Source organism: Phaenicophaeus curvirostris, chromosome 20 (genome assembly GCF_032191515.1).
Source record: "Phaenicophaeus curvirostris isolate KB17595 chromosome 20, BPBGC_Pcur_1.0, whole genome shotgun sequence".
Lineage (NCBI taxonomy): Eukaryota > Metazoa > Chordata > Aves > Cuculiformes > Cuculidae > Phaenicophaeus > Phaenicophaeus curvirostris.
The window spans coordinates 11917589-11941137 of record NC_091411.1 but is presented as its reverse complement, the minus strand read 5'-3'; the positions used below and the strand labels follow the sequence as shown (position 1 = coordinate 11941137).

At 39.3% G+C, this 23549-nt stretch overlaps 1 protein-coding gene across 10 annotated transcripts in view; it reads left to right on the top strand.

Moving 5' to 3' along the window:
- Window positions 1–2605: 2605 nt before the first annotated feature.
- Window positions 2606–23549, top strand: part of DENND1A (DENN domain containing 1A) — a 175661-nt gene continuing 154717 nt past the window's right edge. For all 10 annotated transcript variants that reach the window (XM_069873541.1, XM_069873537.1, XM_069873540.1 and 7 more), the window contains exons 1-2: window positions 2606–2740; window positions 8727–8797. In XM_069873541.1, coding sequence (XP_069729642.1) covers window positions 2724–2740; window positions 8727–8797 — 88 coding nt within the window. In that variant the 5' untranslated portion in view covers window positions 2606–2723. The remainder of the gene's footprint in view (window positions 2741–8726; window positions 8798–23549) is intronic.

Here is a 23549-nt window from a genome sequence, read left to right as displayed (position 1 = left end):
TATTAAGCAGAAAAACTCCCTCCATTTGAACAGGTACACCTACATCCTGTTTAACGTCTTTGTTTTCCCCTTGTCTTTTAGCATTTTCATGTAGAAAATGTACTTTTCACAATTCGAACAAATATTTTAATATTCAGTCTATAGTTAGTTGTAAGTTTGAATGAATTCTCCTATTTTGCTGTCACCATTTGGAGGCTACAAGCAGTGTTCTGTGTCCATGCACTGGGTTCTGGAATATACTTGACTTTGCTTGCTTGATACATACAAGATAAAGTCAGAAGGCACACACCAATTCCATACTGAGTGTCTGTTTTACCCTTTAACAAGAAGAAATTCTAGTCACTCATCCTCTCCTTACCTTTCTGGTTTCCTCTGTCTTAGTATTACCAGGTTTACAAGCTCACACTTGTTTTATTAGGTGGTCTTTTCAACTAGAGTTTCCAGAGACTGGATTTGCAGTCACTGTGTTGCCAGACCCATTAGCATGTCTTCTGTAGCAAGGACAGAACCTTACAATTTGCTGTGTACATTCCCATTTTTTTTTTATTAATGAAATTCCTCTTTAGTAACTGTGAGCTTGAGGTCGATCATCCTCTACACTAACATTGTGGTTTAGATCGATTATTTCATGCTTTTCACACAACCTATGTAACTAGTATCTCCTGCTCGGAAGTTTTAGCAAGCACCTGCACATTATCCAGGTTGAAAAACTGTTGATGAGCAGGTACCAAGATAGGGTTCCTATTATTTCTTCCCCTAGGGTTAGGAAAATATGCTCATTACAAATCTGTGACCTACAAAACAGCTGTTTCACTGAGATATATTTAAAGGTAATCAACAAACACTAATTTTGCAAGCCATTTTTCCTGATATTTATTAGTTACCAGCTACTACCAGTTCATCTACCACCTCAGCTATCCAGTCATCTCAGTCTAGTTCTTGAAATCTGAGGTGTAAAAGTTGTTTGGGATAAACACATTGGGGTGAACACATACTTTCTACTCATTTATTTACTCTGTGAGATTCCCCAGCCAGGCAGCTGGCTTCCACAGTGATCTGCAGCTTAGAGGTCTTTTTAAGCCAAATTCCCAACGTTTTTATTCCTCATTGCAGATCATCTGCAACTCTAAGTTACAAGTTTTTATATTACACTAGAAATTGTTCGAACCTTCCTGTAAACTTCCTGTAAAATGTGTTTAATAAAACTGTTGGGTACCTGTTTGATCCTGTTTGCCAACTCCAATAAGGCACCTTTCACACTGCAAATTCTGAGTCAACGTAAGCTTTGTTTTCAGCAGACTGCATTTCATCTCTCCTTCACTTCTCGAGAAGTCTCCAGTCCTCTTTACGACCTTACTTGGGCTTGTAACTCTTTTCTCGCCATCCTTTACTGCCTTTTCAGCAGCTTAGGGTTCTGCGACCTGCAGTGCGAAGGGTTCTGTGACCCACAGCGCAGAGGGTTCTGTCACCTGCGGTGTGGAGGGTTCTGTGACCTACAGTGCAGAGGGTTCTGTCACCTGCGGCGCAGAGGGTTCTGTCACCTTTGGTGCAGAAGGTTCTGTCACCTGCGGTGTGGAGGGTTCTGTGACCCTCGGTGCAGTGTTCTGTGACCCTTGGTGCAGAGGGTTCTGTCACCTGCGGCGCAGAGGGTTCTGTCACCTTTGGTGCAGAGGGTTCTGTCACCTGCGGTGTGGAGAGTTCTGTGACCCTTGTTGCAGAAGGTTCTGTCACCTGCGGCGCAGAGGGTTCTGTCACCTTTGGTGCAGAAGGTTCTGTCACCTGCGGTGTGGAGGGTTCTGTCACCTTTGGTGCAGAAGGTTCTGTCACCTGCGGTGTGGAGGGTTCTGTCACCTGCCATGTGGAGGGTTCTGTGACCCTTGGTGCAGAGGGTTCTGTCACCTGCGGTGCGGAGGGTTCTGTGACCCTCGGTGCAGAGGGCTCCGTCATCTGCAGTGTGGAGGGTTCTGACACCTGAGGGGTAGAGGGTTCCATCACCCATGGTGTGAAGCCTTCTGTGACCCTCGTTGCGGAGGGTTCTGCCCCAGCTCTTCCGCAGCCCCAGCCCACGGCCCCTCGGTGCCTCGCGCTGTGGCCCCCAGGCCGCGGTTCCGCCGTCCCCCCGGGCAGGGCTCCCCCGCTCCGGCCTGGACGCGGCCCCGCGGGTCGCTAAGGTCTCCGGTTCTGCTCGGGGCGGGGGGCGGCGATGCCGTTCCTGCGGCCCCGTGGCGGGCAGCGAGGCGGCTCCTCCGGGGAGACCGATCGGCGGTGCCTCGGGAGCGGCGGCGGCCGCTGCCTGAGAGGAGACCGCAGCGGGGGGCTCCCGGTGCCCGAGGGGACGGGAGCAACCGGTGTCTGAGGAGCAGCTGAGGCGGGGGGTGACGGGCGGCTGCGGTGGGGGCGGCCGGCGCTTGAGGAGCCGCGGCTGAGGCGGCGCTGCCGGTGCCTGAGGGGCGGCTGAGGCGGGAACGGGGCGGGGGGGGGGGGCGGCTCTCCCGCCTGAGGGCAGCGGGGGCGCGCGCCGGGGTGGGGGTGGGGCTGCGGCTGCGCGCGCAGGCGGCCGTTCCCGCCGCCGGGCACTACAGCTCCCGGCATCCCCCGCGCGCCGTGACTCGGCCGGGGCGACGGCGGCGCCGGCCGGGATGGAGTGAGGGGGCGAGCGGCGGACAGAGCGCGGCCCCTCGCTTTCCCTCTCCAGCCCGGGCCTATGCGGGCCCCCAGAGACCATGGGATCCAGGATCAAGTGAGTGACCCCCAGCCCCCTCCCCGCGGGTTCGCCGGCCCTCGGGAGAGCGGCGGGGCCGGGGAGCAGGGGGGTCCTCGAGCGGGCCTGCGGGCCCCGGCGGCGGGGCAGGCCCCGAGCTGCTCCCTTGTCCCCTCGCTGAGTGCGGTTCTGGGGCGGCCGGGGCGGGGGGACAGGGCTGCGGCTGCGGGAGTGGGGAGCCGCCGCCAGCTCGGAGCGCCCCTTCGGAGTGTGCGGGGGCCGGGGGAGCCCAGAGCCTCCTGACCGGTTAGAGCCTGCCGAGGGGAAGGTGGACAGTCCAGGTATGATGTCTGGAAAGTACATTATCAAAGGGATCAGGGGGAAGGAGAAGAGTGGAGCAAGTATGCTGGGCCTGCAGCTCCGTGTTCTCTGTTTTTTTTTTAACTTTCGGAAAACCTGAGAGTTGATTTATTGGTTAAGCCCTGTTGTTATGTTTGGTATGATCACACTAAGGATCTCAGCTCATCCATATGCTGTTCCAGACACATTCAGTTCCTCTGAGACGTGTAGAGGTGCATTAAAGCCATCACCAAGCAAGCAGTGCTGACATCCTTGTGTGACAGAGTGGAGGCATCCTGTTAGCTGGTGTCTCATCAAGCTGCTTCAGTAGGTGCTATTGAACAGTTGCTTTTCCTTCTTGGACACCGAGTTGTTTCAGATCACGTAGGGCTTTAACTTTTCGCCTCTTTTGTTTAACTGGAATGGGAGACTGGATGAGAATTAGTTTCTAATGTCCTTACTGAGATGATGAATCTTCATGTTCCCAAGCCCATAGGCTATGTAGACATAAATGTGTGCCTGTCCGGCCAGGCACTGTAGGAAAATGTAAGTGGAACAGGAGGGCCTGTACTGGTAGCCCTGAGGTGACTGGTTGGTTCCAGAAAGCAACCTTCCTTCTTCAGAAGATAGTGTGGGGTTAATTCCTGCACTTCTTTGCCAAGTGCATCTTAGCTGTTGCTACAAAAAAATCAAAGTCTGATAAACTATTTAAACTGTTGCCTTGCACTCAAATACAAGTAGACTCTAAAACGGTTACTATATTGACAGCAATGCAGGTTAAGTCTGTAACTTACACCTTCCCTCTTCCAGCTCTCACGCTTGCTTGGGGCACTTCTGATGGTGACCTTATCTTAAATCGATTAAAAGGCTGATGCTCGCATAAAACAGAGTTTCTTTTGTGGTCATGCTGAATCCACAAGCTGTGTTTATGATCTTTGGGGTTTTGATTGCTCATTTGACCTTTAATGGTTTTGCATACACTTTAGTGAATGTAAACGCTTAGATGAGACACTTCACCACAGACCTCACGGAGATGTAGCAGTTGGAAGTATTTGTTGCAGCCAGTGGACTTGAGGACTTTTTCTGTGCAAAGTCTGTTTCAGTGTGAAGGTGTTTTTCAGGATTAAAGCCTGTGTCTTTCTCTGTCACTAAGAAAATGTAGGTGATAACCCCATATAAGCATCACTTTTCATTTTTTTGGAATCTGTGAGAAAGTATTTTGTCCATTGTGTGGTTAAGTAACTTTGCCTTGAGCAGCAATTAATAAATTGGTTTTTTTTCCTACTTTGAACAGAATGCTGTGCCCAAGTACAGTAAGGACAACATTTCAAAACAATCTTGAAATAGATAAAGAATGTGAGAGCCTGTCTGAGTCAGAGCTGGATGTTGAGCCCTGCAGTGAATTTCAGGTTGACAAGTAGCTCCCTTACTGGGGCACAAGGACCGTGAATGAGAAAACTATTTTATAATTGGCTATACTGAGGCATATTTCTTATATATCTTGCATACCTCCTTTAGTGATGCGTTGGAGCTCTAGCAAAAATCCAGTAGTTGGAACTCTTGCTTGTTGCTATAGATTGATAATTATGAGGGATGTTACTTGGCACGTGATCACTTGCACGCACTGTGATATACTCTGCAGGAAACCTGGACTTATGTGTCAGTTGTATTTTTGATTGATGTATAGTAATGAGTTGAGTGAAAGATGGCTTAGAGGAAATTATCAGTAGTTACATCAGACTGAAGGGAAAGAGATCAAGAAGTTGCCATCAATCCTGTAAGCTTTTGGCTTGTGCATAGCTGCAGGCGAAAAAAAAGGTAAATTGAGTATTGGGTTACAGTGCTGTGTTAAGCTTCGTGTTGGAGCATGTCATAATATATGTGCAAGGCACTCTGCCAGTGAGGTAATGTAGAATAGGACTCTGGCTGCTGTTGCTTCTTGGAGCCCTCAGTTCTCAAGACATTGTAAAAGAGGGAGGGGGGTTTTGGGTTTTTTTTGTTGTTTTGTTTTTAAATCATGTGTCAATCTGTTCAGCAGAATTGCATTGCACCATAGAAAAACTTGGCATGCTTCTTTCCAGAGGCAGTTGTGTTTCAGTGATGACAGAAGAGATCCCTAATATTAATCTGGGAATGCTTTCAGAAAAGTTAACATAAAGTTTGCTATACACTGAAATTTAATACAGTCTACCTAGGGAATGCCAGGCAGAAAAAGTTAAATATATGGAAATTAATCAGGGTTTGAGGTGCGATTTCTAAACTGAACTAGCAATTACAGGTTCCCGCTAATCACTTTTTTCAGCAAGAGTTGAGCAACCAAGTCTTGTTACAAGACAGCTAATTATCAAACAGGCTTCTCTCGTGTCTCAGTTTTGAAGTGGAATGATACTTTCTGTCATAAGTGCTATTGCATTTTCATATGTGTAGAAAAAAATGCTCCTGACAAAATTCAAACAGTGGCTTTAGATACACAGAGGATGTACTTCCATACATACAGTTTTAGAAAAAAACTTTATTTAATTTTATTCTGCACGAATCTCTTGCAATTTAGGAAAAACTAATAATTTTGATTGTAAAAGGTGCAGAAATCTCTTATTTAAAATATTTATATTACTGCAATGTAAAACTGAATTTCTTTATGGATTGCTTTGATACTTAGGCTATTTCTGCATTAGAGAGATTGGAAGTGATCCATACAACTAGCATTTATCACAAGAGCATTCTTTTCTCATACAACTCCTTCTTAATTTTCTATTTAGCAAAGTACTGCAATTCCTTCTGAAATGATCCAGATACCAAATAAAAGGGTTACTATGTACTTTTATATTGCATCTGTATGTTCACTTGATAACTGACCATGGGTTTTTAGGTGGTTATTTGGAGGCTGTTGGGAGGAAAGAAAACTGTGTGTGCATGTGTTTAAGGTTATAATGCTTGTATGGCTTCAGTGGGTTGGGGTTTCAGTACAGTGCACAGGTGGCATTAGATGTCTGCAGGGTGGTTCAGTAGTCATAAAACTGGATTGCCAAATATGCATGTTATAATGCGTGTTTATGCTGCATTTGTGAACAGTATCAAGTCTCACGGTGCCTTGTTTCCTTAATTCCACTGCAAAGTTATAAAGTATTCAGAATTTGACAATGACTTCATTCTCGTACAGAGGTGTCAGCTTGTTGAATGCAGCCTTTAATACCAAGTTTCTGACTTGGCAAAGCTACTTTAATTTTGCTGTTCATACAAATAAGGGGGTGTTTGTCGTGGAATACTAAGATGCAAATTTTAATGTCTTTTTTTCTGAAAGTTTTGGTGTATAGTAAGTGCTCTTGCCAGCTGTGTTATACGGTGCTTTCACTGAAGAATTTGAATGCGGACTCTAACATAGTACTAAAAAGATGTTTGTTGTTTAATCCCTTAGCTGTAAAAATATTATAAAATTTATGAACATTTAATTAAGGAAACGGGGTGCTAAAAATAAAATCATAAACAAGGAGCATAAGATAAGTCTGCACAGTAATATGTATGAAAGGAAAAATACACTTCTGGTGTTCTATGGGTATCATTTCATCCTCATCCTGTACCGTGACTGTAGGAATGTAACTCTATCTAAGAAACTCAATATTCGAAGCAGCTTCTATGCAGAAACTCTTAAGTAGCACAGAGAGAATTGTGCAAAGTTGTTTTATACTGCAAAATAATAGTTGATGTGTTGATTTCGTATTTCTTGTAACTTTTGAATGTAGTTCTCTGAAAAAAAAATGGTTGCTTAAGGCAAAGCAGTTGGGAACTGGTGGCAAATTAAATTACTGTTAATTGAATTGTGAACCATTGTTGCTCCTGAGAGGTGCTCTGTAAAACTGCAGAGTGTGATCCTACGCTACTGAAACCCATGTAGCTCTGCTGTTGATTTAAATAGGTGTGGAGTTTGGCTTAGAGCCACTCGAGTTACACTGAGCGGGCCTGTGGCATGGTTAGAAACATTTTATTTAATCTCTTTTGGTGCTAAAGTAGGATTAAAAATAACAGAAATTCTCTGAAGAGTAGGCTGAACTCCTTGACATGTTCATATGCTTGGTTTGAGATGTTGGGTAAGATGAGTTTCAGTTTTTAAATTATTATTCAGGTAGGAATTCTAGCAGATATGTATATATGGTTTTTGTCACTATTTTAATCCTTAGCTGTAAGGCAGCTAACAAAATTCCCAGGTTAATTATACCTCAATAATTTTCTAATGTTAGATAGTTTACATTAACACATCGGAGATAATATTATCACTCTGCAAGCAGACATAAATTTAGAGCTGTAATTATGCGGGTTTGATCCTTGGTTTTAACCAGAAAATCGACGAATAAAATGTCACATGTTCAGACTTACAAAATCCTTACTGCAGTAACTAAACAATTACAGTCTAATGTGTGGCTCTCTTTAATCTCATAAAACATTTTGGAGTAGGTACAATTGTTAGAGTCAGGAATTTAACTGAAAATAGCTTCTGTATATAATCACCTGCTGCCTTTACACAGTCCTTAGGAAACTTAATTCCAGCGTTTCACCTGTGGAGTCACATTAAAGAACTGGAAATGTACGCTAAATTTCTTTTTATTATTATTAAGCCATATATCATTAAGTTTTTACTTTTATTACTGGTATATTTATAACTCTGGAGCAGAATAAGTTTCTTCCCTCAAGCTTCATTTGCATTTTGTAGCTCAGTTGATATAGTTTTTGGCTATTGCAGTTATTTCCTTATTTCACATGCATCTGGCAGCTTTCTGGGTTTTAAGACTCTGGAATCTCATGAGGTGAAGCTTGTGTGTTTGTAATACTCTTCAGCATGGCCTTTTATTGACAAAGAGGTAGAAATATTTTGACAGGTATTAAAGAAGGGAACTGTCTTCATCCTAAATACAACCTCTTATAAGTTCCCTAGTAATGTACGCATAAAATGACTTTGCATCCTCTTGACTTCAGCTTCTTTTTTTTCCCCTTTTTCCTGAGTAAATAAGTGTCATAAAGTTGAACTCAAGGGTCACAAAAATGAAAATGTGAATCCGAGTTGTTTGTCCCACGTTGGACAATGTGACTCTGTATTCAGTTTCTTGAAAAGGGTATTCAGGATTATTTTTTTTTCTGAAAAAAATTCCTGTATTTAGCACAAAGGTGATTTATTTTCTCGTTTGAAAGTAAAGTTGAAATAAGAAGAACTTGCTTTTGTGAATTGCACATATAATCAAGATTACTGATATGGCCAAGAGCTGCGATAACTGCGGTTTCTCTCTGAGTAGCAATCTGAAAAGTGATATCAGCATCATGGTTTTCTTTTTCTGGCAAAGCTGTGAATGATAGGCCTGTGATTTGTTAGTATCTAGACACGCAGACTAGTCACAACAACTCAATTGACTTAAAGGTTCTGTGTGCTTCATTTCTATTGTTTTGATTCCTTGTTTTTTTGTGGGAGTTTTAGACAACCTGCTCATAGTGACTCATCTGAGTCCCCGCCAGAGCTCAGTGCTAGTAAGGCAGAGAGATCCAATGTGCAATCATCACAGACAATAAACCAAGACATAGACCTTATCAGATTGTCATTGCAACGTGTGCATTCTTAGAGCCCTTTTTAACTGAGTAATTGAAAACTCACTTGGAAAAACATTCTGAAGGGGCTGAATGCTTTTTTTTTTTCTTCTTTCAGACAACATCCAGAAACTGCCTTTGAAGTGTACGCAGAAGTAACCTGCTCAGGAATCGGTTGCATTGGGAAAGGTACTGTTTTGCTCTTTTTTGTAATTCTACCTATTTATTGTCTAAAATAATTCATAATAACCATGCATTGTGAGATAGTGTAGTATACTTAATATTATGCTGTTCTGGATTTTTATCACTTTTTAAATGATATCTTAATTACTGGTTCTGCAGGATCTTTTATAGTTAGGGCTATAAATGGTAAAGTCTTACCTTTGCCCCGATTGTGGGCAATTTTATTGTTTCTTTGACTGTTTTGCCTCGTTTGTCTTTTGAAATAAAAATTACTCTTACTTCTTAGGTTAAAAAAAATAAATGAATTTTCAGATTTGTATTTGCTGCCAGTGTCAGGAATGGGGAGTTTTAAAACAAAAAAAATGCTCTAAAACTTCTTGTGCAGAGTTTATTTTTACTTCCTCTTTCTTACTTGTCTATAGAAATATTTTCATCTCCTCCCAGAGTTCTTCCATTGATCAAATGATTTTATCTAGAAATGAAGCAGGAAAGCAGCATGGGATTTGAGTAGCTATTTTCACCAGCCAATGTTATCAAGCTGTAATTATACAAGTGCATTTCTATAATATTATTTCTGATAAGTATTCCTACGTTTATGCTAGAGAAGTCCCATGACTGCGGAAACCAACAGGTAAGTATATTGGGGAATTTCCGATTCCACTTTTTTTCTAAACTTGATCAAATAAGCAGGAAAAGCAAAGGTTAAAATTGTTAATTCCAGAATTTAATTTAAGATATTGTCTTGTGAGATCAGTCTCCAGAATGTTATGAAAAGGAGGAATATGACAATTAGATTATTATGAAGAGTCAGCACATAGTGATGCAATATCACTTCTGTTGTTCATGAAATGATCATGTGTGTATTGTGCAATGAACCAACAGGAAGGAGTTTTGTATTTTATTGACTGGAAAGCCATTTCTTTTATATCTGTATTTGTTTGTTACAGTCGGTGAAAGTCTGATAGCTGCAACTCTTTCCGTTACTGCCAAGGCCTCCATAGGAGTTGTAACTGGAATACAGTTTTGGCTTGTCTTCCTGCTCTATGCCATCACGACTATTTGATGTCACTGCAGGAGCCCTTTTAATAACTGGTCTTTGTTTCTGCACATCTGACCTGGATTCTAGTGCCAGAAAATCTGAACAAATTTGACCATAAACATTACATTGTACAGTACTAGTGTCTGGGTATAATCTTCTCTTTGAAGTTTGTTTGCATTCCCCTGGAGGGATTAATTCCCTGCTGTGGGAAGGTGGGTTAAAAAGCATGGAAACTACTTTACAGGTTTTTAATTGGAGAATTTAGTATACATTTTGTTCTATAAACCAACTGATTCTGTGGGAGTTTCACTTAGTTGAGTTTTTAGGTTTCTTGTGTGTAATTGTATGTGCAAAATCTTCAGAAATCATTTTTAGTGAGTAAAAAAAGTTGTTTTAATAATTTTTAATAACTCACTCTGAAGTTATTAATTCTCTTTGCATAATTTTTTAAAATATTTTTCCCAACAATTTTTTGGTTTTAAAGTGTCTAGTATAATAGTGCAATTGGTCACTTAATGCTCTTAATTCTTGTATCTGTCTTCTGACATAGTCTTGAGGAGAATGGATTGCTCCAGAGCTGTAACAGTGCTAGTATAGGAGCTTGCTTGGCTTGTGGGATGGTAGAACACGCCTCTGCTTTGTTTTATTGAAAAGGTTTTTTGTAGCAAAGGATGTTTTCCATGTGGCTGTTAAAAGTCGACTGCAATTAAAATCTTCAATATATTTCATAGTTCATGTGAATCTTGCTGAAATGGGAGATAATGACTTGTGTTATTATTAACTACTGTCAGACAATTGTACATTCAAGTAGTTTTATGGCTCATGTAATGATTAACAATCTTGCATTAAATGTTTATTTGGTTAATAACTTCTGAAATTAATGAAAGCAGCATTATCTGTTGACTGTCATATAGAAGGCTTCCTTTAAGTTACTAAGACAGTTGACTGCGGAAGGAAAAAATATGTTTTGGGCTCCAAGAAAGACATGGATAAACTGGAACAAGTTCAGTGGAGGGCCACCAGGATGATGAGTGAGCCACAGCACTTGCGCTGTGAGGAGTGGTTGCTAGTGCTTCACTTGTTCAGCCTAGAGAAGACTTCATGGAATCTGAACAGCAGCCTTCCATACCTATGGAAGGTGTCCAGACTCTTCACAGTGGTGAGTGGTAGGAGGACAAGAGGCAATGACATAGATTGAATCAAGAGGTGTTCTGACTGAAAATCCAGAATGTACTCCCCTGAGGATGGTCAGATATTGGACCAGGTCACTCAGAGGTTGTACAGTCCCCATCCTTGGAGATTTTCAAGACCCAACTGGATTGCAGCCTGAACAATTGCAGCCTGACCTCATACCTGGCCCTTCTTTGGGCAGGAGGTTGGACTGGAGACCTCCCAAGGTCCGTTCCTGCCTGAATTATCCTATGATACTATGATTTGATTCCTGGAAATGTAAACTTCAGGATCATCTGGAGGACGTTTTTTCAAAAAGGTACGGAGAGGAAAATTTCATTGAAACTGAAGAAATCGAAAAAACTAATGTTGATTTATTCCAATCCAGGCAGAACTCTGCCAAACCACAGTGAAATTTGTGAACAGAGAAAGGAAGTGATCACAGGATCAGCTCAGCTGTGATCTTTCTGTCCTTTGCCCTCTAGGTGGTTTAAAAATAATGATCATCTGTGCTCAGCATTGGTGGTTTGTCTCTTTCTGGCACATGAAAAATTTCTAAAATTGAATGAAAATACATAATCTTAGCTGGAAATGCTAAGTTCTTTGGTGTTTGGGCAGCGTGTGTTCCATAAAACATCACAGTCCTAAGTAAATAAAGCTGAAGTTAAGTTTTGATGATAAGTCTGTATCTTTGGTGCATGATCTTGCCTCATTGACTGGAATTGTTACGTGCGGTGGGTTGAGATGCTTTGTATGAAGTACAACTATTTTACTGGATTTCTTTTCCCATTTTTAAACTCCATGTATAAGAAGGGAAAATGCATTTTATGAGACTGTGAAGTCCTTCTAATTGAGGGCTTGTGTATTTGTCATGGCATCCAGAAATTAAGGCAGTAAATTACAAGGAAATTCTATTGGTTTTACTAATTATAACTGCTTAACCTGGCTTAAGCACCTCTAGAAATTCAGTTCTATACTATTGACACATGTGCTTGCAAGTAAAGTGCATTGGAACTGTTTTCTAAGTGTTAGCTACAAGATTGTTTTGGGTTTTTTTGAGATGCAGAAGTGAAAAAAATGCACACACAGTTTTAGTTCAAATACCTATATAAAGAAAATGAAATCATACGACTACTTAAGAAATCTTTCAGTTTTCGAAGCCCTTCATGATCTTAAAACTACTGCGAATCATTCCTCAGAAATGAGATGTGACAAATTTAAGGATCTTGCTGGACCTCAGCCAAAGTTCCTATCTCGTTAGATGGGGCTGTGAGGAGCAGTGTAGTCTGACTGTCAAACTGTTCATGCAGAAAGAGAGAATTTGTTAGTCTAAAGTAACTGATCAAAATAGTCTCTAAAGTATGAACATTTGAAAGTAAATGCTCTCAAGATAAAGACACCTCCCTACACCCCTGTCTGGGAGGAGGTAGCATGCTTTTGTGTGGGGTTTTTGTGTTCTTGCCAAAGCAGACATTATAAAAGTATGTCAAATCTGTAGCTTTACCATGTAGTATACCAAAAGACCTTTCTCTCCAAGGACCTCATCTTTCATCTTTTTGTGAGTGTAGCATAAATTCTTGCTGTGTGTTCAAGGAAAAGGCTAAAATGGTTTAGTACAGCTAAAGGATTTCTTTCTTTTTTTAAAAAAACCCCATGGTAAGTTAGAAGCCTAAATGCGATAGCATAGACAAAGTGTGTTAGAGTTTAACAAATGTTCACTGGATTAGTGAAGGAAATGTAGTTTATACTACTTCTTTTATGATAGAATTTAAAAGGTCTTGCTGTAAGACTCGCCATGTGCTTCTTTCTTTTCTCAAAAACATACCACTAAGTTGAAAAGGGAGATGAATCTTAGAAGGAAACTATTAACTCTGAGGGAGTTTATCATTGTTTGAGAGAGAGGAAGAAATTTGCATTTGAATTGGCTTTGAGAGTAGCATGTACTACTAATCTTGTTCCTACTAGAAGCTTGTGAGTAGTTTAAGTACTTCCTTCTTTACTTTTCATGTTCTAGCCTTGTGTTGTAGTAGTTCTTTCCCTCCCCCCCTTCCCAGTAGATCACAAATGTTATAACTTAAACTAATCGAAGTACTTAACTCTACTAGGAGAAGTCATGATGTGCTTGGGCCTTAAAATTATTCTACAGTTGTCACTATGGTTTCCATGGTAGGACTTTCACAGGTAGAGAGAACTAGCAGGTTTCTGTCTGCAAAATAGATGCGCTGCTGCTCCTTATTGTTGTCTTTTTGTCATATGGTGTAAGTTTAGATAATAGAGCCATACATCCCATATAGATGAAGTATTTTCTGGAACGTAAATTTACCGGAGTAGTATTAAGTTAAGAGCTGCTCGTTCATGAGTGTGTAAACTTTATCCATACACCTCTCAGAGCAACCTTTGTTTCTTTTAAGGTGAAAACATTTTGTTGCTTGAAGTCTGCCTGTTCTGTATGGAGAAACAAAATATACTGAAGGTTTTGGAATAACAAAGGAAGTGCCAAATTCAGGTCTCTTGTCATTAAATAAGTGCTTTCTGTTGAACATGTGCTGTAATTCAGGGATCACAAGTTTCCCTACCCCATCCTTACAGTACTATGTTGCTAAACAAAACTTCCTTAAGCAGGATTGGAAAAGTAACCAAATCTAAGTAGACAGGTGATATTTGGGAATTCTAGTTCTACTAAGCTGATGCCTTGATTTTTTTTTTTTTTGTTTCCATTTGATCACTTTTATCGTAAGTACAAACAAGGTGGAAGATTTTCACAAAGAACTTCCTAGGACTGCAGTGTCCAGATCAAATAAGTAGTTGTGTCTGAATGGGTTTGTTTGGCTTTTACACCAATTAAATCCATAACTCAGTTTGAAGATAAACTCGCTTTATGAAAAGATGTTGAATCTGCCATATTGCAAGTCATCATAAATCGTATCTAGGCGTCCTCTAAGCTGGTGATGCTGCATTTAATAAAACCCCAAAATGTCAATATGACTGAATGTTCTTCCATTTCTGTAACTTATTTTGCGGGAAGAGATATGTTGTTTGTCCTCTTTGCTTCATACTTTAACTACTTCTGCCTACAGGGTTTTCTGTTTCATAGGTATTTACTGCTCTGCACTACATTGCTACTGCTGGCACTGTTTAACTAGACAGAAAAATGCAGCACAGAAAGTCTCACTCACAAGACTTTAAACTCTTTTGTTGATTTATATTTTTTTAAAGGAGCTTGACATCTTCATCAAGTTCACAGTGGGCTTGCTTTGTTTGCTTTCTCTTGAATGCTTGATAAGATTTTTCTTCTATTGTTTTGTGCAGCAAGGACAGAACTTGCCATGGCTGAGGTGGTTTTTTTGTAAATCCACAATATGGTCATTGTCTGCTGCTGAATAATTGTGACTGCTTTTTGTACAACCAGAACTAAGGCTTTGGCTGTGAACAGATTCCTTCTTAGCGTGAAAAGAGACTAATCCATGTAAATACAGCCCCAAAATAAAGCTTTACAGAAAAAGGGAAAGGCTGCTAAGCAGGAGGGCAGAGGTCAGCAATTTAACCTTTAACCTAACAAATAAGAAGCATGAAAGTTCCCGAATTGGTTTACAAAGGCAAGCTCCTGTGATCTGTCAGTTTTTCTTTTCAGGATAGAGCTGGGTGAGAAAACTGACTGACAGCTAGTGCCTTTTTAACTGCAGGTTGAAATTAACTGCTGCACTCAAACTTTTTTAAGGAGGGTTTTTCAGTGATTTTAACAAATTATTTTCATTCACTGGCTGTACTCACAGTTTTCCTTGAATTTATAAAGTTTCAGTGACTGTTCTATTGAGGAGTTTTTCAGAGACTCTATTTAGATACTAAATACTACTGGAACCTTTAATATTTCAGCATTTTAGGCATTTAAGGATTTGATGAAACACTTGTTGCAATTAACTCTCTGTTAATGTGCTCCTTTTAAGAGTAGGGCTGTTATTCCAATAACTGCTAAGAGATTGTACTTTGAATACAGTAAAAAAAGTTGGTATTAAAGGGGGCGATGTGTGACTATATTTAAGGGAGTAACTTTAACTTAAGTTCATTCTCAGTCACAAAAAATTTTGCAAGAAGAGAGTGTAACCCTAGTTCAAACAGAGGCCTGTTGGAGTGCCCGAGGCAGGGCTCTTTGGTGTGGTGGTTTTTTGTCATGAACAGAAAGAGACATTGTCACGTTTTCTTGTGGCTTTTTGTTGGGTTTGTTTGGGGGTTTTGGTTTTTTTTTTGATGTGGTTTTTCTTTCTTAAGTTTGAAGTAGAGTTAGAAAGAAAGATGGTTTGACGTTTTTATCAAATAAGTGCAGAATTAATTCAAGACTACTGTTTTACTTCAGCAATAATTGTTAAAAATCCTGCCCAACCCAAATCCCAAACCCCACCTTTAATGCTCCTAGAGACAGGGCTGACCCTGCAGCAGTGTGTGAACAGCAGTGGTTCAGCACCTTAATCATAAAGAACTGTGGCATGTTCCGTTAATATCCTAACGTACTCGCTGTCTGTGAACAAGGTGTACCACCCTCTTTCCCACTGGGTTCCATCATCGGAGAGGGGAGAAGGAATGCCAGGGGGATGCTGCTGAATTCTGACTGAATCCTGTCTGGCCGTGCTGGAGCTGTCAAGTTTTGGTAAATAATTTGTGAGAATTCCAGATGCTGACAGATTATTGGTTCTTAGGAAGCTTATTTTTATGTCTTCTTTAGATTTTGATATACTTTTTAATAGCACTTATACAAGGGAATTGAACTGCGGTATTAAGAATGGAGGGATGAGAACAACTAATTGTGGTGCATGTTATCTGGAACTGGTTATGGTCTGGAGAGTTAGTTTGTTTATAATTTCCCAGGGATTAAAACAAACCAAATGCACTTCAGCCCCCCCAATTTTTAAGTTAGTTGTGATTTTTTTTCTGAACTCTTCCATGACTGGCTATTTGGACAGTGGTGCTTTCTAATGTGAGGAGCTAACTTGTAAAAGCAATGGGAGCATTTGCCCATGTTCTCAGTCATGTGATTTCAGTTTAGGTAGGTTGTCCTGCAAGGAGCAGGGGGCTGGACTCAGTGATCCTTATGGGTCCCTTCCAACATGAGACATTCTATGATTCTATAGTATAGAGAGTCAAATAGTAGGCCATATAGAAGTACCCTGTGGAACATGGCAATCTGGGTGTAAAATGCCACAGGTAAAAGGTGAAGAGCAGGAGAAAGGGTCCTATTTTCTGTGCCAAAAATGTGTGGTCTTCTCCGGACTTTCTCAGCTGTTACAGTGCCTACACCTAGGGAAGGGATGTTAAAACAAAATTACTTTCAGTGAGTGCTTTTAAAGCAGTATCTTGGATATTGTAGCCAAATAATTTCCACAGTTAGAATCTGTGCTTGGATTCTAAATGGTGGTGGAGGGAATTACACTCCCAACTCCCATTGCATTCAGCTGGGATTAGCCGAATCCCATGTTTAGTTTCTTTGAACAGTCATTTCTGTTAAAAACGTATTTATGAATATAAATAGTTGTAACATTACCTTTTTGAACTGATTCTTGCATAATTTTAAGTAAATAATTAATCTTCACTTATGTCTAATTGACCTGTAAGATACTTTTGAGATCCTTAGGAGCTTCTGTTCCAAAGAATCTAAAGCCAGATCATCGCACTGTGGAAAAACACGTATCACAAATAATTGATGGAGACTCAAATCAGATGTTAGAGTGTGAAGACAAAACAGCTGATTAAGTAACACAGTGTAGGTTGGCAGTAGAATCAGGCTTCTGACTTGTCATATTTGTAAGCTTCAGATTTGACTTAATGTTGTTTGCATGCTTTATCTTTTTGTGAATGTGACACTAGGACAGTGCAAGTAGTAGGGAAAGAGAGCAGGATGTGAGAAATAGCTCAGTCAGAACAGGGAGCAGCTTGCGCTGCCTCTTCCAAAGCTGAGGAGATGGTGCAACAGAACTGACGTGTGGTGAAGGGCAAGGTCACGTTGTGACAAAATATGGCAGAGTAAAAAAAAACAACAAAAAAACAACAACCAAAACAAAACCCCTCAAAAACTACTCCCCCAAACCCAAAATACAAGCCCCAAAACTTTCCTTTGCATTGAGTATGAGATTTTCTTCTAAAGTTGTTGTTCACTTGCATCAGAAGTTGAACGAAGCCTGTTCGTCATTCACTCAGTTTAATTTGTAGAGGAGTTTATAAAATGTTAAAAGGATTCAAGAGGGTAAATAATTTTCTATTAAAGCTATAACCTACATCCACAAATTCATTAAAATTCATACCTAGGGTTACCACAGACTAATGTATTGATCTCATCTTATCCCATTCTACCCAGAGGTGATATTTGCACATGGAAAAATGTTATAAATATGTTTATTTTGCTTCATTGTGATTAATGTCCTTCTACACTGAAGATAATGTTTTGTTGGTCCTGTATATTTGTTACTTAATGGCCTAAATGCTTTACTTGTGTTTGTGATAATCTATCATCTTCTTTTGTACACGGTAGTGTAAAAAATGGTTTTGATTATGTTTTGAGAAAATTTACTTGTAAATTATTCACTAAAAATACGTACTGCTTCAGTGTGTTGTAGATTCCATCAGTTCTATGTAATTAAACAGCTCTTAAAGATGTTTTCTGCTATAAAGAATTAGTCTGTTAAAACGGAAGTATATAGCTTTGTGTGTACCTTGGCAGTGCTCATAAACAAAAGTAGATGAAAAGAGTAAATGGTATTTAACGTGTTTGATATTTTATTCTTTAATGAACTGTAACAGGTAAATAGTGGCAGAATCTCACAATTTGCCATCTCTCTTGCACAGAGATGCAAAAAGCATGCTTTGTTGCACTTACAAATACCAAATGTGGTATCCAGTAATACAGTAATCACAGCACTTTTCATTTTGATGCATTTCTCAATTGCTTTGCTTTACCCTGGGTATGGGATTAGGTCCTTCATTAAATCATCTTGAAGCAATTCTGTATCTGGACTAAATCCTTCAGATACAGTGGGTATCACATGGACAACTAAAATGGAGTATTGACATGTTTTGAAATAGTCGTACATCTCAATTTTGTTTATCTCGAAGTTTTAAAAACCTAATGACCTCATTGCAGCTTGACTATAATTACCATGTTTAAACTTCTATGCATTTTTTAGTTTAAACAGCCTTTGTGTTTTTTTTAAACCAAAAGAAAATTAATGAGAAGAGACAAAGAGACATCAAAGAGGTTTTCCCTCTGATTGCAGTGTTAGAAGTTTTGCCTGAAAATAGGTTACATTTCTTCTGTTTTCAGCTGAATCCTCATTAACTTTACATTTTAATGATGTCCAGAGCAAATTATACGATTATGGTAGATGCCTTAAAGGGAAGCTTAAAGGACACCTTTTTAATGTTTGTTTCTTTATTGGTGGCAGTATTTGCACCAGTATTATAAACACTGCTAGAATGCTAAAAGTAACCCCAAAACATATCATAAATATCTTCCATTTTTGACATATATGTACTATAAGTATCTTTAATATTTACTACCAGTGGAGCATGTTAGGGGGTTATCTTCGTCTTTGTAGTAGAAAAATGTAAATCATGTCCTTTGAAAGAGTTTACAAATTTCTTCTACATCTTATAATCAGTTTAATTTATAATGATAAAATAAAATGGAAACAGATGATGTAACAAAGCCTCTGAATTATTTTATTTTATTGAACTGCCGTTAGAGAAAATGGTGGAAATGTTTGTAAAGTGAGAGTTTGTGTTTTCTCAATGACAAAAAACCCCCATTATTGTGGGAACTCGGTGGAATTTCAGTTTATTCCATTTAGGGGAACACTAACAGCGGTTCTGTGTTCTAATGTAACTCTCCTACTAAAAATTAAGATTGCATAATAAACTTTTAGATGAAGAATCTTGTTATATCAAATGTAGTCCCAAGAACTTGTATTTGGTGCCCTTTAAATGAGGTTAACTGAACTTGACGATAGCCTGAATGGAGGTTGAACAGTTGAGAATCCACGTAGTTCAAGAAAAATCTTATAAAACAAAACCATATCTTAAAAAAAATATACCTGCTCCCCCAAAACTATAGACATTTTACATTACCATTTTCTTCTGCTCCCCTTCTTCCCCCTCATGCCTTTGTCCCATGGGAGGACATCTAATTTCTGACTGGAGCTCAATGAAAAGATACACCAAAAGGTCTGGTGAAAAGCGAGTGTGTCTGTTTCATTATCCTGACACTTGGTGCCTGTGTTTTAGGAATAGAATCTTTCTTGTGCTGTTTGATAAACTAAATTTTAGGGAGGTGAGATTGTGGCGAAGGGGTGGAGAGAGGAAGAAGTAGGAATGTCCCAAAGTTCAGCTGTGAGGTAGTACTCGAAATCCAATTGAGGTAGTGAAATGTTATCGTATAAAACCTCAAAGGTCAGTACTATATGACTACATTGCAATTCTAATTAATCTCTGATTGTTCTATGGATCTGTCTCTGCTTGGCATATGATTTTAGGAAGCTAATGTCCTGCATCTGTATATTAGGTATTTCATATCATTACTTCTAAAAAATTCCTAAAACCACTGTCTCGTGATGGAAGCATTTGATGTGTCCATTGTTGATAACTGAGTAATGCAAGAGTCATTAGACAAAAGGTAAACTTAACCTTTCCAATCCAGTATGATTCTTGCATGTTCTCTTTTATATTAATACATTTGCTGTAGAAATTCTACAGAAATCTAAATTATCTGGGAGTTCTGACAGCCCTAAACTGTGGGTCCGGCTCAGTGAGCCTTAGGTGATGTCTTGTTAGGAAAGTCTGTGAAATGTCGGCACTTTGTAAGCCTGAAAACAGACTCTGACAGTGGTGGTTTAAGTTTCCAGTTTAGCGTAAATCTTTTAGCTTTGATGCCTTGTAGTGTAACTTTAGTTTGAAGATTGTATCACTAAAGAAGAAATTGAGTGCAGTTTCCTGACTAGGTCTCATCTTTAGTTTGTAATTATCAGAGAATTTACAGTAACTTAATCTTTAGTTGAGATGCATAATAAAAATGCTTATTAATAAGCTCTAGGTGTGTATGTTATTCTTAATTCCTCGGCATGCAGGACTTTGTATTGAATCATATTAGCACTAAAAACCTGGAATGTTCTTCCCGGCAAATTATTCCGCAGGCATTTGTGGTGTGGCTATTCCAGCCAGTTATGTGTTAATGGTAGAGCAAGGTTGAAGCATTCCAATCATTCATATGCCTGTCCTCCCTTTCTCATATGTGTTTCTTTGCTCAGTGTTTTTGCCTTATTTCTTTTGCTTTGTTGTGGTCAATTCAGTCAGTATAATAGCAAAGACATGGCCCTTTTTTTCTGTAATAAAGAGTTATGTTTGAGATATACTATAACAGAGATAAGAGCTATTTATGTCCTAAGCTATTGATTTTTAATTAATGTTGCCTGGGCTCATACTCCTAGGCAGAATTGTTAACAGCTTGTGGCATTTTTTAATTCACATCTTCTTTTTTGGTATTTTGACAGTGTCATTCATATCTCATGAAAAAGCACCTCGTCAGGTTAAATGCGTTAAAACACCGAGCACAGGAAAAAAAAAAAAGGGAGAGAATGGAACATAGGGCTGCCTGGAAACCTTGATCCATTGCCAAAGTATTTAAACAATTTACTGTTTTGGTTTTCTACCTCCAAGCTGCTTCTCAAATCCCTTGCTAATTAATCCAGTTAATTCTTTGTAGACTAACTGTATGCAGGGCTTTTTCTTATGCTTCTATCACTGAGAACTCTGTTTTGTGTGGAGCAAACCTAAGGTCTGTTATAAAGGTTGTAGTAATAATGCGAGTACTTGCAGATGTAAATACAGTGTTTTGAGCCTTTTTAAAAGGTTTTGTGTTTGTGTGTGTAACTTCTAATTTAATCTTTCATGTTTAAAAATTAAACATATATACTGGTATAAAAAGATGGAGAGAACTTTGTAATTAATTTAATCATTTAAGAAAAGGCAGTAGAGCTTCTGTGGAAGAATAATGGCATGAAGTGTTAGTGTAGTGACGTTACAACTAGTGAGATATATATATGTTTGTTTTTCAACATGTAAATTATGTAATTGCTGTTTCTGTACTCCAGAATTAGTGATTGGATGTAGAGCAAATACGAGAATTTGATGGGAAGGAGAGTTTTTGGAAATGACCTGTTGATATTCCGTACTCTAATCAAGAGAATTCAGAGGTGGTGTGAGTTCAGAACTGGGAAAAGCAGCTAGGGAGCAGAGAGCTTAGAAGTCCAATTAAATATGATACGAGATAATGAGAGAAGAATTTATGCTCCTAAAGGTGTGCGTGTCCAATGAAAGCACCTACAGCTCTCAAGCTTCATCCTAGTTTTTAAGATTTGTTGAAAACTGCTTCCCCTGGCCATACTGCTTGTCCATGCAGAGCACAGTCTGTGTGCAGTAGTGTGAGCGTTCGGCTGGCTACCCGTGTTTCCACTGAGCACTACAGGGAAAATGTCTCTCTGGAGGTTTTACTCCATCAGCTTTCTCAGCTGCTTTGAGAAGCTGCTTCCAAGGACTATCTCTCCATAGGACATGGCTTTCTCTCTTTCTCTGTGTCATACTCTATGTCCCTGCAAATCAGTGATGATGTGCAGGTATCAAGGGATCCATTCATGCTGCCTGCTGGCGGTAACGCTGCTTGTTTCCTTAGTTGTCCTTGGTAGATGGACTGGACTGGAAACACTGGACCTCAGTGATGCGGCAGCCTTAGTCGAGGCTCACTGTGACCAATCTCTCATTTTCATTTAGTTATTTAGTTTTTAAACTTGCTTCCAGCTTACTGACACTTAGGAATTTTCGTAGAATGGGTAGTAGTAATAGGGCTGGTAAGGTGGGGTGGGCGTGTTACACAGTCCAGGCTGAAACAGGAAGGTGACATTGAGTGCTGAAGGGTGCGAGGCTCAGTTCTGAAGTGGACTGATGAAAAAATTGTGACAGTCTTTTATATATGATCTTGCATGCCTTAGGAGTGAGTTGGTGACCATTGAAGCTCAGTTTGGATCATTTAATACCATGGGGTTCTGTAGTTGTAAATGCATTAAGCGTGATGCTGTAAGGATGTTGTAGAAACCACAATTGCAGTATGACTATAGCAATGTCTCCAGAAGTGGTAGCTGGGTCTGGCTGTCCTTTGCTGATAATGAAACATGAATGAATTGGGATCATTGTATGATAGATAGGATCTATTTTATTACGAACTCCAAAAGGTATTTAGGTTAAAATGTCCACTAAATAAAACAATAGAATTAAGAATGGGATTTTCAGTTCCCTGTGTCACAATTTCATCTTTGATAGACTCTGTTTTTTCTGTTTCAATTCTGTCTGAATAACTAAAGCAGCCTGAAATAATCAGAGATGCAAAAATAGAAAGCCATCAAACCCTGAAATGATTCTGGAGAGCTTGTTTGCTCTAAGAAACCATGCATTGCTATGCAGAGAGATTCCCATAAGAGCTGCGATTTGTGCGGATCAGTAGTGCTGAGCAGTGTCACTGGGAGCTGGTGATGCTCTACTAAAGAAACACATGGTAACTTTGAAACTGAAAACAGTTTGAGACTATCAATATTGAAACTATGAAAGTAAGGTCAGAGTTTTAAACATTATAAAGTTACATAGCTTGAGGCTTATAAATCAGTATTCACTGTTGCATGTTTAACAAAGAAGGTATTCTCTGTGTAGTTTAGGCAATTATGCAATTGCTGAAGAGTAGGGTTGGTTTTTTTTCTCTTTCAGTACAACACTTCAAGAACTTATGGTTGGCTGGAACATGTTTGATCTGAGTGCTTTTTGAGTCAGTTCAGATTAAACCTGAAATGTGATGGACCATATAACAATGAATACATTTCTGCAGTACTTGTGTGTATTCGCCTAATGGTGTGTGTGTCTGAATTTATTATGATTGGTGAATTTTGGAATGACCTACAAAAAAAAAGTTTGATTGTTAAATGTTCTGCAAAATACATAGAAAAATAGGTTATTACCAAATTAAAATGGCCGTAATGTCATTAAAACTAAAACAAAAAGTGGTGAAAATAAAACAGTTTGGAAAATGTTTATTAAACTTGAAGTATTTTCTAGTAATGCAAAGCCTGGCATATGTTGGAAAATACTATTTGTTTTCATTAGCGATTCCTTTAGGTTTTGTAACGCAGTTGATGGATTGCCATGGCTACGTTGTGGTTTTACATGAGTGCCTTGTCATCTAGTATTTCTAAAAAGCAAGATGACATTAAAATGTTACGACTGATTTTCTAAAAAACAACAAAAAGACTTAAAAAATAGGTGGTTGACACAGGAAAGTAGAAAGTGTGGCACTATGTAAAAATATTCTTTTAAATTTCTCTTAAAATTAATTGAATAAGGACTTTTTTGAAGGAAGGTGCTTATTGTTATTGCAGTGTTGGTATGAATTAAGCTGACTATGAACTCATTTTATCAAATGTAGATCTTCCGTTCTAGTTGTAAAAAGCTAGCTTGAAGAAATTAGTTTGGGCT